The sequence below is a fragment of the Balaenoptera acutorostrata genome, chromosome 5 (assembly GCF_949987535.1).
Source record: "Balaenoptera acutorostrata chromosome 5, mBalAcu1.1, whole genome shotgun sequence".
Lineage (NCBI taxonomy): Eukaryota > Metazoa > Chordata > Mammalia > Artiodactyla > Balaenopteridae > Balaenoptera > Balaenoptera acutorostrata.
The window spans coordinates 124,440,445-124,455,735 of NC_080068.1; the positions used below are offsets into that span (position 1 = coordinate 124,440,445).

Below are 15,291 nucleotides of genomic sequence, written 5' to 3' on the forward strand. Positions count from 1 at the left end.
AAGTATTATTCAAATATTAACTGTTTTATAAATCAATACACCTACTCCTTCCTTTCTTATTTTTTAACCATTAAAGCTTTTAATACTGTAGGTAAGAGTGACTTACTAATAAACGTTTTAAAAAGTAATCATCAAAAGCAATTTATTAAGTTTATATTTTTTATTATTGATTCTTTCTTCAACTAGCTATTACCATTTACCTTACCTGAATATGTGGATACCACGATTTCATCATAGCCATCTTTCCCTACACAACCACCCTGGATAGATGTGACACTCTCAGACAATGTCTAAAATAAATTTAAGATCAAGCACGTCATCAATAAAATATCACAGATATGTGAAATAATAAGCCACAAAACTTATTTTCCTGTCTCCCAACATTCAACATATATTTATTGAATACTTATTATGTGTAGACACTGAGATTGGAAAGGTGAAAATCCTGCACAAATGGCTGAAAATTCCAGTGCTTTTTAATTTGGGGAAAGAAGATTGAAAGTGATTCATATATTTGTGTGTACCACTCAGCTACAGTAGTCATCTAATGAGCAAAATCATTTATTTATATAAAGAAATAAGTGTTTTTAAAAAAATGACGTAAGTGGGAATTCCCTGGAAGTCCAGTGGTTAGGACTCCATGCTTCCACTGCAGGGGGCCCGGGTTCCATCCCTTGTTGGGAAACTAGGATCCCACAAGCCACGTGGCCAAAAAAAAAAAAAATTACACAAGCAAAACTCTCAATATATTTAGTTTATTATCTGAATTCCACAGACCACCTCTCATGTGTTTTCTCCAAATAGTTTTTTAGAAGAATAAAGAAGATGTTAGCTTACATGGAACCTTTAGACAATTTGCTACTATGGAGAGAAACCAAGTTTTTCACATGGTTCAGGGTTTATATCTCTTTTAAGCAATACTTCCCAAACTTGTCTGACAATAATCACTTGCGTGAGTCAACTAGGAATCTGTAGTTTTAACAAGCACTCTAGTTCAGTGGCTTTCAGGCTATGTGGAAAGCAAGCAATAAGTTTCATATTGCAAGCTGGTATAATTCACACATGAACATATACAACAGATATAACTTAAAAGGTTTTTGTTATATTCTGATATATTCTAATCTATTCTCTTTCATTTAAAAAAAAATGTGTTAGCAACCCATTAATGGGTTTGACCAGTAGCTCTGCCAGGTAATTATTACCAGGCAAGGCCCAGAACCATTGTCCTAAAGGAGAAGGTAGAGGGAATGGACACCAGCATTAAAAATGATAGTTCTCTTCATCCTCCCTGTAGGAGGCAAACCTCTGAGCTATTCTGCAAATCAGGCTATCTTAGCTGTTCCTGAGCTAATTACCTGAGAGATTCAAGTAACAAAGGTTTGATTATACATTTGCATGAAGTTAGGTTCATAGGTGCATTTTTTTTTTTTTGGCCGCACTGCACATCTTGCAGGAATCTTAGCTCCCCGACTAGGGATGGAACCCGTGCCCCCTGCAAGGGAAGTGCAGAGTCCTAACCACTGGACCACCAGGGAATTCCCCAATAGGTGCATTTTTAACAAGTGTCCCAGTGGATTTCATATACACTAGAATTCTTCAAACTCTTTTGTTCATGTTCTCGCTAAAGTTAACTCTGAAAAAACAAACAAACAAAACTGCATCCATCCCTGTGTACATTTTTAAACTGACTTTCAGATTTTCATCACCACTTTAAATAGTTACAAAGAATGTAATGTCTGGAAGTTTTAGAGATTTTAATTTTAAAATAAAACTGTCACATAATCACATCCCAATCATACCCAATGAACCTAAATATCAAGACAAATTTATATACACAATTGACTTAAAAGTGAAAAAAACAAATCCTTCTTTCACAGTTGGAAATTTTACATTGTTCCCTGAACTTCTATTTTCACTCCACTTCCCCCACATATATTTATCTTAATGTAATGTACTCATATGCTTGAAATTCTTTTATACTTCTCTGCAACCAAGAAAAAAGAAACAGAATTTTTTTATCTTCTGTGATTAAAAAGCTCTAAGCATTAGAAATTTCTATTGTCCTAATTATTAGTATTTCACAATTGATCAACAAATATATGTTTTATATTTTTAAATAATAACTAACCACTAAAACAAAATTCTATAGGAAATGTATCTCATGAGACGAATGGGACATTTTTTCCTTCTAAATTATTCATGTATCACAAATGAGTATTATTTATATATTGATAGAATGAGACTGAGTTCAACATCAGTCCTATTCCTTTTTTTCATTTTCATAGATAGAAGCACTAATCGAGCTTAGTCCCATAAAGATACTGATGAGACTAAAAGAAATTTTGTTGTAGAAAGTTCACTCTAGGGGCTTCCCTGGTGGTGCAGTGTTTGAGAGTCTGCCTGCCAATGCAGGGGACACGGGTTCGAGCCCTGGTCTGGGAGGATCCCACATGCTACGGAGCAACTGGGCCCGTGAGCCACGATTACTGAGCCTGCACGTCTGGAGCCTGTGCTCCGCAACGAGAGGCCGCGATAGTGAGAGGCCCGCGCACCGCGATGAAGAGTGGCCCCCGCTTGCCACAACTAGAGAAAGCCCTCGCACAGAAACGAAGACCCAACACAGCCATAAATAAATAAATAAATAAATTTTAAAAATAATCTGTTTAAAAAAAAAATAAAGAAGAAATGGGAGGAGGACTCATGGGGTAGAAACAGAATTAAAAAAAAAAAAGTTCACTCTATTGTTTAAATATCTTCCAAGTTACATACCTAAAATCATCTGATCTACCACTGAAAGTGTTTAATGATGTATCATCTGACACCTTGATTAGGTCCTCCTTCTATTTATTGAAAGCAAAACACTGGAAACCAGCTGACTACAGAAGAATGTTTTACCGAGTCAATAGAGTCACACACATTCTCACTTTCTGAGTGGTTTATTGAGTGACTATTAATTATAACTTACTCTTTCACTCACTTAGAAGTACCTTATTTAACCTAATGTACTCAGAAAAAGTTACAAAAATTAAAAAACTGTTAATTTCTACATGTTTTTTGCCAATACAACATTTTAATGAAATTCATTTATCTTATGTACTTCAAGTACCTTTTTATAAAAGTCTTGGAGTTGTAGATTTAGTTAATTCAACTTACACCTTAAAAAAAAGTCATAGAACCATAACACAGGAGATCCTAGACAACATAGTATAGACATGTTTTATGTAAGTAACAACATGGAATGCCAATTAGGGGAACTCACAAGAATAGACCTTGGTCACTGCTCAAAATATTGGTGAATAAATATATATTTATAAGTTTAAATTAAAATGTGATGTTTAAGGTATGTACATATTGTCTTTTTATGATCTGCTCCTTAACTTTTTTGATTAACCAACCATCAGTCCAGACTATGTCAGATAAAAGGACTTCTCCTGATTAGGAAAACAATAAAGAGAGTGACGTCATGAATCAAGATGAGGCAGCATATTCGCAGCCTTAACACACATGGAAGCAGTACCTCTATCATCAAACAAACAGAAGAAAGATTGGGAAGACAGGAATTCTTAGTGCCACACGTGGCAGAGGGGAGACATGCTATGTCATTACTGGGGTTCGGAATAGAAGTCAAAGAGGAAACTTGGGGTCTATATGGGAAAGTTTCTCAGGGGTTGATGAGAAAAAAATGGGAGATCACCAACACAGGATTATTATGTACTTTTAAGCCTAAACTATTATTTGCATCATTAGCAAGGTAACTTTTTGCACCAAAGAAAGGTGAACAAGTACAAAATAAATCCAGAAAATAAGTTGTATAATGTTTTTATCCCCATATTATCTATATAATAATATACTTTATGTATCAAAATATCTGTTATTTACTGATATGCAATTAAAGTAGGTACTGGGAGAACTTTTACCACTATTAGAGAAATTAGACAAAGAAAGAAAAGTTCATACTGAATTGTGGATTTTTGCTGCTATTGTTAAACAGCCTCAATACATCATGCATGAGGCAGGATGGGGAAATCCTGGACAGGAGAACACCACTTTATGAAAATGCAAGATTCAGTTTATGCCAGAATGCTTCTCCATGTGACTCTGCACCTTGGGATAAACAAGCTTAATTACACTTAAAATTTGTGAACTAAAAATTACTCTTATCTAGTATTTCTTCTCATACTGTGGATCTTGGGTGGCGAGAAGTGAAATTGCTACTTTTCCCTCTCTGCTTAAGGATATTTTTGATATTGTCTTAACAATACGAAGTTTATTCCTAAAACCTTATTACTTTAAAACAACACAATCTCATTTATGCTACCTAAACATATAAATGTTACTCCTGTAATCTATTATGCATTATAGAAACTAAGGTAATACATTTAATAATTTGGATATACAGTATTTAGAAATCAAGTAAAAAAGTAATTTATTGTTCAGCTTGAGGGCAATAGTCATTTATTCAAACATAAGAGTAGTCTAGAGAAGATTTTGATAATATCAAAGCAGAGATATTTTAAGCCAAACACAAGATTTTAATATATTTCCTTTAATAAAACACAAACTGTCAGTCATCTCTATAATTGTTTGATGAATAATAAGCATATATAGTCTTTATAAAAGTGAACTTACCTGATCAAATCGTAGAACAGGCTCATTTGCATTATCAAAACTATACACTTCCACCATTCCATCATCTCTTCCAACAAGTAAATCTTTAACCCCATCACCCACAATGTCAAAGCTGTCAATACACAAAATACCTTTAAAAAGGTAAGTGATAAGTTATCAATAAAATTGATATTACAGTAAAAAATATACCAAGTATGAATGAAAAAAATATATATATCAAATCAGAGTACGAAAAAAAAAACCAGGGTAAATTAAAACAACTATAGGGCTTCCCTGGTGGCGCAGTGGTTAAGAATCCGCCTGCTGATGCAGGGGACACGGGTTTGAGTCCTGGGCCAGGAAGATCCCACGTGCTGCGAAGCAACTAAGCCCAGGCGCCACGACTACTGAGCCTACGCTCTAGAGCCCGTGTGCCACAACTACGGAGCCCACATGCTACAACTACTGAAGCCCGTGCACCTAGAGCCCGTGCTCCACAAGAGAAGCCACAACAATGAGAAGCCCACGCACCGCAACAAAGAGTAGCCTCCGCTCGCCACAACTAGAGAAAGCCTGCATGCAGCAACAAAGACCCATCACAGGCAAATATAAAAAAACAAATAAATAAATAAATAAAAATTTAAAAAACAAAACAAAACAGAAGAACTATAACAATAACTTCCCAATTGAACTCCATGCCTCTAATTTTGACCTGCTTCCCTGCAAACCCACTCTCCACGGAGTGTTTTTGTTTTAGTTTGGTAAATTAGACCACATCATACCCCCACTTACAATTTTCCAATGACTTCCCACTACAGTTAGATTAAAATTCAAACCCCTTTACCAAGGCTCATGAGGACCTACGTGATTTGGCCTTACCCTACCTCTGTGACTTCATCTCATGCCATATGAATATATTTAGCCACATTGGTCTTCCTTCTTCTCCTCAAATGAATCGAGTTTACCTCTGCCTCAAGTCCTCTGCCTTTATTTTTTCCTCTTCCTGGACATTCTTTTCCCTTAAATCTTTTACATTGTTAACACATTTTCTTGTCAATCAGATCTCATGCTGTACTTATAAATAGCCATCCAAACCTACCAAGTCAGATATAAATTCCCCTTAGAAAGGTATAAATTCCTTAGAAAAAAGGAATATTCCCTGACCCGACTGCACTTCTTTGCCTCACACCAAGTACTCCCAAATTCCAATTAATTCCCTACAGCAAAAAACGAAAAATGGGGCTTCCCTGGTGGCGCAGTGGTTGGGGATCTGCCTGCCAATGCAGGGGTCACGGGTTCAAGCCCTGGTCTGGGAAGATCCTACATGCCGCGGAGCGGCTGGGCCCGTGAGCCACAACTACTGAGCCTGCGCATCTGGAGCCTGTGCTTCGCAACGAGAGAGGCCGCGATGGTGAGGGGCCCGCGCACCACGATGAAGAGTGGCCCCCGCTTGCCACAACTAGAGAAAGCCCTCCCACAGAAATGAAGACCCAACACAGCCATAAATAAATAAATAAATAAATACCTTTCATCCTTTAAAAAAAAAAAACGAAAAATGGATTTGAGCATAGATTAATGTCATAGATAGACATTAGTCCATAAAAGCCTATCCATCCCAATTTACTATTAGCATATCTTACTTTAAAACTTATGGCAAAAGTATGATAGACCTGCTAAATAAACAAACAGTAAATAAACCTGAGGCAGCTCTGTAAATTGCTAAGTCTGCTATACATTATGAATAAATAAAACAGAATGAACTATATAATGTAGGTTGACCTATTTATCTATCTATCGAACCCACGCCCTTGGAAGTGAAAGCACAGAGTCCTAACCACTGAATCACCAGGAAATTCCCAGTATATTTTATTTAATAATCACTGAAATTCAGAATCTGAATTATATCAAAAACATACCCCCCGACTTCCCTGGTGGTGCAGTGGTTAAGAATCTGCCTGCCAATGCAGGGGATACGGGTTTGAGCCCTGGTCCGGGAAGATGCCACATGCCACGGAGCAACTAAGCCCATGTGCCACAACTACTGAGCCTGCACTCTAGAGCCCATGAGCCACTATTACTGACCCACGTGCCACAACTACTGAAGCCCGCGCACCTAGAGACCGCGCTCCGCAACAAGAGAAGGCACCACAATGAGAAGCCCGCGCACCGCAACAAAGAATAGCCCCTGCTCGCCACAACTAGAGAAAGCCCACGTGCAGCAATGAAGACCCAATGCAGCCATAAATAAATAAATAAATTAATTAATTAAAAAAAAATACCTCCCCTCTTTTTCTCATTTCGAATTTCCCACTTGTGTATTGGTTTGGATGTAGTGATCTGAATAAGCCCAAGTTTTCCATCTGACGTTCCATACAAAAGGTCTTCTCCAGAGTCACCTAGTTATATTTAAAGTCAACATATTATATTTACCCCACAACTCACACTATTTCTTTAAAATTGAAATATTTTCATATGTATTGTCTTTCATGTAAAAATCTCATATAAAATATTATAAAAAAGACAGATTTTAATTAATTTACTTAATTTAGAAGGATGGTTATACATTCACAGAATTTATAACTGTAAGAGATAAGACCTTTCCTCGTCAACTAATTTTAAGATGAGGAAACTAAAAAATTAAAGTTCAATAACACATTACTGTTAGCTACTGGCAAGTTAGAAGACAACTGTCTCTATTCCAGTTCATGTTCTTCCTACAATTTCCCATTTTTCACTTAATATATAGTTAAATGATTAAAAAACCTGAAATATCTAAACTTAAATAACGTAACTCACTCCCTTATTTGATTGTCAAAAATAAAGCTCTGATTACCGCCATTTCCATTATGTAGGGCTAAAACAGTAGGTGGGCCAGGAACTTCAATTTCATACATCACATCAGATCCCTGAAGGAGAACAAGTATTTTAAAACTAAAACAAAAGACAAATTTAAAGTAATAGAGGTATTCATAGATAATATCAATATTCATATAAAGAACCCTGGAATAAAACTACTGAAAAATACTAGATTGTGAATATTAACTTCTATTTGTTAGCAATTCTGCACATGTTGACTCATTTTATAATAAAAATATACACATATAAAATATAAAGAGTGAGGAAATAATTATTTCAAATATTCTCCACTTTGAATACTTTTCACTTTAGGTACTTTGTTTGCCTGAAAACTTGACACTGGTAAATTTCCCTATCAAAACTTTCCAGGAACAAGTTGTTTCTTCTGTCCTGTCTAACTCAAGGGCTTTAACTTAGAGCACATTCAAACAGACTCAAAGTTACTTCCTAAGGAAAATTCTGGCCTTGTCTTTGGATATTTCCGAAACCCACTCGAGTAAGAGGCAGAATGACCTGCTATTTAGATAAGAAAACAGTTAAATCCTTTTATTTGTCTTTTTTTCAATTTTGTCACTTATAATGCATAGTATTTGTGAATAGTATTTGTGAAGCTGTTAAAGAATGAGGTAGAAGTATTAAATTCACATAGAAAAAATATGATAAATCACTCAATGAAAAAACATTGGCAAAATTACAGTAAATCTGGTATACCATTATTGTTTAAAAATTTTAAATATATATATAGAATATATAAGAGCCATATGCTTTACATTTTATTTAAAAAAACAGTAAAAATTCACAGATATCTATATGTAACTATATAAACACAAAAGAATACACACAAAACTCTAAAAAGGCTACCTTTGGGGTAACGGATTGCCTACAAAGGCAGAGGGGGAGTAGGGGAAAAGTGTGCAGGGCAAAGGAAAGACTTCAACTTTTTACTTTCCACAAAACCTTAGTGATTTTTTTTTTTTTACAATTAGCATATGGATCTCTTGTTAAACAAAGCAGAATCCTAGAATTCAGCCAGATCAATTTCTAAATGGGTGTGAGCCAACTCGTTAAAAGCCTTATTCAAACAACTCATATTTGGGAGCATAGGCTGGGGGAGAAATTAATCATTCACGCCCCTAGAGTGAACCTTGAACATTACTTTAATTCCCCATAGAGAAAAAAAAAAAAGAACTTCATAGAACCACTGGATTTCATCTTCTATAAAAGGGCTGGTGCCAAGACAGGCCATCTAACTATGAAATTCCAAAGAGTGAGATAGCCTTTGGTGGCACAGAACAAACAGCTAGACTTTTTGTTCAATTGCACTATCATCCTAAATTTTGATCCAATTAATCCACTTGTTATATGTTATTTACATCTAAACTTTGTTTTATGGGTCCTGGGGTGTGTGTGTGTGTATGTGTGTGTGAGAGAGACAGAGAGACAGAGAGAGAGAGACAGAGACAGAGAGAGAGAAAGAGAGAGAGGGTACGTCTTTTTTATTGAAAGTCACTTTTGGAATTCCCTGCTGGTCCAGTGGTTAGGACTCAGCGCTTTCACTGCCAAGGGTCTGGGTTCAATCCCTGGTCTGGGAACTAAGATCCCGCAAGCCGTGTGGCGCGGCCAAAAAAAAAAGTCACTTTCAAAAAGACAGTTGTAATTAGTACTACTAATAACAATGGCCTTAAGTAGTTGTTTTAGCCAATCATGGTTTTTAATAGAAATATAAAGATAGTAGATGCTTTTTCAAACATTTACTGAGTGCTTATTCTGTTCAACATACTGTCATAAATGCTGGGTAAATTCAAATGATACAACCCTGATCTCAACTCTCTCCTGTTAAAGCCTAACACCCTCTCCCCAACACAATTTCCTCCTTTAATTTGACTTTCTGGGAGAGGGGAGGGTGATGGAGGAAATAAAAAAAAAAAAAGGAAAAGCTAGGAAGGGTTCCCTGTAGCAAAGGCATTAGATTCTTACTGTACTAACTCAGATATTATGTGTGGGGAGAAAAGTGTCCTTTCTTCCATATATGCCTCTCTAAAAACTTGTCAAAGATTTCTACACATTTGCCTCAAGTAAAAAAAATAAAAATTAGTTTGTCAATTAAAATATTAAAAAAGTTCTTCAAGATATAATTTTAAGATACTTAAAGTGGTAGTAGTCACTAAAGTAATTTATCTCAAGTATACACTGTTCAGCAATAATTTTTTACCTGAAGTATGAAAAACTATAAAAATGCAAATAACAGCAACCTGTAAAACTCTGAGTACTCTGTCCTGGCAGGCCAACACTGGTACATCACGAAGTACTCTTTCCACTGGAAGGCAGATGACGTCATTGATTTTGTCTCCAGAAAGGTAATAATGTTGGTCTTTGCAGTCACAATAATGGTTATAGATGTAACTTGCACTGAGAAAAAGGTCTGAGCCAGATATGTGCCTGAGAATATAAAAAGTAATTTAAGATATCAACATTTAAAAAAATAAGCATAGGAAGCTCCTGAATTATTTTCAGAGATGAAAATAAAAGTTTATTATATACAGTTTACTATCATTTTATCACAGACTCAGAGGACACTTTTTGTTTTCATTTCTCCCACTTAATTTCTAGCCTTTTGGTAAAGCAATGATTTTGAAAGCTGAAAATGAGGTTCTACAGGCCTCAGGCTTCTCAAAAATTGAGCTCAGAAAAACTGAAAACAAAGACAAGATAATGGTAATATTAATTGTCTATATCTGAAGACAATTAATATATCAAAAAGTAACTTTTTTGAATGTGTACTATGTGCCAAGCACTGTCCTAAGTGACTTACATGTATTAGTTCAATCCTTGTAACTCTATAAACTACGGACCATTATCATCCCTTAAGGAGAGTAATAAAATGTTAAGTAACTTGCATAAAGGCATGGAACTAGTAGACAGCAGACTGGACTGCAACTCAGTTTTTAACTCTACAGTGAGCTTTCTTACTACCACACTGAATAGAATAAGGCTATTTGAACTGAATCTACTTGAAACTAAATAACAAACAGTGGAAAAAATGACTTCATTAGAATTTTAACTTGAGAAAAGAAATAATAAGTTCATTTCAAATTATATTTAACAAAATTTAGATAAAGAATCACAACTATGTTATAATTCTTAGAATGAATCAAGTTTTCACTGGGGAGCTAACATTTTTGACAAAAACTATATACTAGTATAATATCTTCACTTCTAGATAGCTATCACCACGTGATCATAAAGAGGGTATTTATTTGATGGTTTCACCTATTTTTCCACATCTCCTCTAAGGTCTATATAAAAAAATTTTTGATACTAAAATTATTCCATATCCTATAATGATCCTCATTGATTTTCTCTTCTCCAATTATTCTTCAAATGGCTTCACTTTGTGGCTCTGCATACGATTTCAGAAGTTCTCTTAATAGAGGGCAGACAGCAAAAGCAAGAAGAACTACAATTCCACAGCCTGTGGAAGGAAAACCTCATTCATAGAAACATAAACAAGATGAAAAGGCAGAGAGCTATGTACCAGATGAAGGAACAAGAAAAACCCCAGAAAAACAACTAAATGGAGTGGAGATAGGCAACCTTCCAGAAAAAGAATTCAGAATAATGATAGTGAAGATGATCTAGGACCTCGGAAAAAGAATGGAGGCAAAGATCGAGAAGATGAAAGAAATGTTTAACAAAGACCTAGAAGGATTAAAGAACAAACAAATAGAGATGAACAATACAATAACTGAAATGAAAACTACACTAGAAGGAATCAATAGAAGAATAACTGAGGCAGAAGAACGGATAAGTGACCTGGAAGACAGAATGGTGGAATTCACTGCTGCAGAACAGAATAAAGAAAAAAGAATGAAAAGAAATGAAGACAGCCTAAGAGACCTCTGGGACAACATTAAACGTAACAACATCCACATTATAGGGGTCCCAGAAGGAGAAGAGAGAGAGAAAGGACCCGAGAAAATATTTGAAGAGATTATAGTCGAAAACTTCCCTAACATGGGAAAGGAAATAGCCACCCAAGTCCAGGAAGCACAGAGAGTCCCAGGCAGGATAAACCCAAGGAGAAATACGTTGAGACACACAGTAATCAAATTGGCAAAAACTAAAGAAAAAGAAAAATTATTGAAAGCAACAAGGAAAAAATGACAAATAACATACAAGGGAACTCCCATAAGGTTAACAGCTGATATCTCAGCAGAAGCTCTACAGGCCAGAACGGAGTGGCAAGATATATTTAAAGTGATGAAAGGGAAGAACCTACAACCAAGATTACTCTGCCCAGCAAGGATCTCATTCAGGTTCGATGGAGAAATCAAAAGCTTTACAGACAAGCAAAAGCTAAGAGAATTCAGCACCACCAAACCAGCTCTACAACAAATGCTAAAAGAACTTCTCTACGTGGGAAACACAAGAGAAGAAAAGGACCTACAAAAACAAACCCATGACACTTAAGAAAATGGTAATAGGAACATACATATCGATAATTACCTTAAACGTGAGTGGATTAAATGCTCCAACCAAAAGACACAGGCTCGCTGAATGGATACAAAAACAAGACCCATATATACTGCCTATAAGAGACCCACTTCAGACCTAGGAACACATACAGACAAAGTGAGGGGATGGAAAAAGACATTCCATGCAAATGGAAATCAAAGGAAAGTTGGAGTAGCAATACTCATATGAGATAAAATAGACTTTAAAATAAAGAATGTTACAAGAGACAAGGAAGGACACTACATAATGATGAAGGGATTAATCCAGGAAGATATAACAATTATAAATATATGTGCACCCAACATAGGAGCACCTCAGTAGATAAGGCAACTGCTAACAGCTGTAAGAGAGAAAATCAACAGTAACACAATAATAGTGGGGGACTTTAACACCTCACTTACACCAATAGACAGATCATCCACACAGAAAATTAATAAGGAAACACAAGCTTTAACTGACACAATAGACCAGATAGATTTAACTGATTTTTATAGGACATTCCATCCAAAAACAGCAGATTACACGTTCTCCTCAAGTGCACACGGAACATTCTCCAGGATAGATCACATCTTGGGTCACAAATCAAGCCTCAGTAAATTTAAGAAAATTGAAATCATATCAAGCATCTTTTCCAACCACAACGCTATGAGATTAGAAGTCACTTACAGGAAAAAAAATGTAAAAAACACAAACACATGGAGGCTAAACAATACACTACTTAATAACCAAGAGATCACTGAAGAAATCAAAGAGGAAATCAAAAAATACCTAGAGACAAATGACGATGAAAACACGACGACCCAAAACCTATGGGATGCAGCAAAAGCAGTTCTAAGAGGGAAGTTTATAGCTATAGAAGCCTACCTCAAGAAACAAGAAAAACCTCAAATAAACAATCTAACTTTACACCTAAAGGAGCTAGAGAAAGAAGAACAAACAAAACCCAAAGTTAGTGGAAGGAAAGAAATCTTAAAGACCAGAGCAGAAATAAATGAGATAGAAACAAAGAAAACAATAGCAAAGATCAATAAAATTAAAAGCTGGTTCTTTGAGAAGATAAACAAAATTGATAAACCTTTAGCCAGACTCCTCAAGAAGAAGAGGGAGAGGACTCAAATCAATAAAATTAGAAATGAAAAAGGAGAAGTTACAATGGACACCACAGAAATACAAAGCATCATAAGAGACTACTACAAACAACTCTATGCCAATAAAATGGACAACTTGGAAGAAATGGACAAATTCTTAGAAAGGTATAACCTTCCAAGACTGAACCAGGAAGAAATAGAAAATATGAACAGAACAATCACAAGTAATGAAATTGAAACTGTGATTAAAAATCTTCCAACAAACAAAAGTCCAGGACCAGATGGCTTCACAGGTGAATTCTATCAAACATTTAGAGAAGAGCTAACACCCATCCTTCTCAAACTCTTCCAAAAAATGGCAGAGGAAGGAACACTCCCAAATTCATTCTATGAGGCCACCATCACCCTGATACCAAAACCAAAGATACTATAAAAAAAGAAAATTACAGACCAATATTACTGATGAATATAGTGCAAAAATCCTCAACAAATTACTAGTAAACAGAATCCAACATCACATTAAAAGGATCATACACCATGATCAAGTGGAATTTATCCCAGGGATGCAAGGATTCTTCAATATATGCAAATCAATCAATGTGATACACCATATTAACAAATTGAAGGAGAAAAACCATATGATCAAAAAAAAAAAAAACCATATGATCATCTCAATAGATGCAGAAAAAGCTTTTGACAAAATTCAACATCCATTTATGACAAAAACTCTCCAGAAAGTGGGCATAGAGGGAACTTACCTCAACATAATAAACGCCATAAATGACAAACCCACAGCAAACATCATTCTCAATGGTGAAAAACTGAAAGCATTTCCTCTAAGATCAGGAACAAGACAAGGATGGCCACTCTTGCCACTATTATCCAACACAGTTTTGGCAGTCCCAGTCATGGCAATCAGAGAAGAAAAAGAAAAAAAAGGAATACAAATTGGAAAAGAAGAAGTAAAACTGTCACTGTTTGCAGATGACATGATACTATACATAGAGAATCCTAAAGATGCCACCAGAAAACTACCAGAGCTAATCAATGAATTTGGTAAAGTTGCAGGATACAAAATTGATGCACAGAAATCTCTTGCATTCCTACACACTAACAACAAAAGATCAGAAAGAGAAGTTAAGGAAACAATCCCATTCACCATTGCAACAAAAAGAATAAAATACCTAGGAATAAAGCTACCTAAGGAGGTAAAAGACCTGTATGCAGAGAAGTATAAGACACTGATGAAAGAAATTAAAGATGATACCAACAGATGGAGAGATACACCATGTTCATGGATTGGAAGAATCAATATTGTGAAAATGACTATACTACCCAGGGCAAACTACAGATTCAATGTAATCCCTATCAAATTACCAGTGGCATTTTTTACAGAAATAGAACAAAAAATTTTAAAATGTGTATGGAGACACAAAAGACCCCGAATAGCCAAAGCAGTTTTGAGGGAAAAAAACGGACCTGGAGGAATCAGACTCCCTGACTTCAGACTATACTACAAAGCTACAGTAATCAAGACAATGTGGTACTGGCACAAAAACAGAAATATAGGTCAACGGAACAGGATAGAAAGTCCAGAGATAAACCCACACACCTATGGTCAACTAATCTATGACAAAGGAGGCAAGGATATACAATGTAGAAAAGACAGTCTCTTCAATAAGTGGTGCTGGGAAAACTGGACAGCTACATGTAAAAGAATGAAATTAGAACACTCCCTAATGCCATACACAAAAATAAACTCAAAATGGATTAGAGACCTAAATGTAAGACCGGATGCTATAAAACTCTCAGAGGAGGGCTTCCCTGGTGGCACAGTGGTTGAGAATCTGCCTGCCAATGCAGGGGACACGGGTTCGAGCCCTGGTCTGGGAAGATCCCACATGCCGCGGAGCAACTAGGCCCGTGAGCCACAACTACTGAGCTTGCGCGTCTGGAGCCTGTGCTCCGCAACAAGAGAGGCCGTGACAGTGAGAGGCCCGCGCACCGCGATGAAGAGTGGCCCCCACTCGCCACAACTAGAGAAAGCCCTCGCACAGAAACAAAGACCCAACACACCCCAAAAAATAAATAAATAATAAAGGCCTCGGAAAGCAGAGATTCTCCTAAATTAAAAAAAAAACAAAAAAACTCTTAGAGGAAAACATAAGAAGAACACTCTTTGACATAAATCACAGCAAGATCTTTTTTGATCCACCTCCTAGAG

At 36.0% G+C, this 15,291-nt stretch overlaps 1 protein-coding gene across 6 annotated transcripts in view; it reads right to left on the reverse strand.

The window, feature by feature from the left end:
• BBS7 (Bardet-Biedl syndrome 7) overlaps positions 1-15,291 on the reverse strand; it is a 44,161-nt gene that overhangs the window by 20,207 nt on the left and 8,663 nt on the right. For 5 of the 6 annotated variants that reach the window (XM_007172405.3, XM_007172404.2, XM_007172406.2 and 2 more), the window contains exons 5-9: positions 9,717-9,903; positions 7,442-7,514; positions 6,888-7,004; positions 4,630-4,760; positions 206-290 (exon numbers count right to left, since the gene is read on the reverse strand). In XM_007172405.3, coding sequence (XP_007172467.2) covers positions 206-290; positions 4,630-4,760; positions 6,888-7,004; positions 7,442-7,514; positions 9,717-9,903 — 593 coding nt within the window. Of the gene's footprint in view, positions 1-205; positions 291-4,629; positions 4,761-6,887; positions 7,005-7,441; positions 7,515-9,716; positions 9,904-13,825; positions 13,913-15,291 lie in introns of those variants that run through there. The other variant, XM_057546272.1, reaches the window with a different exon arrangement.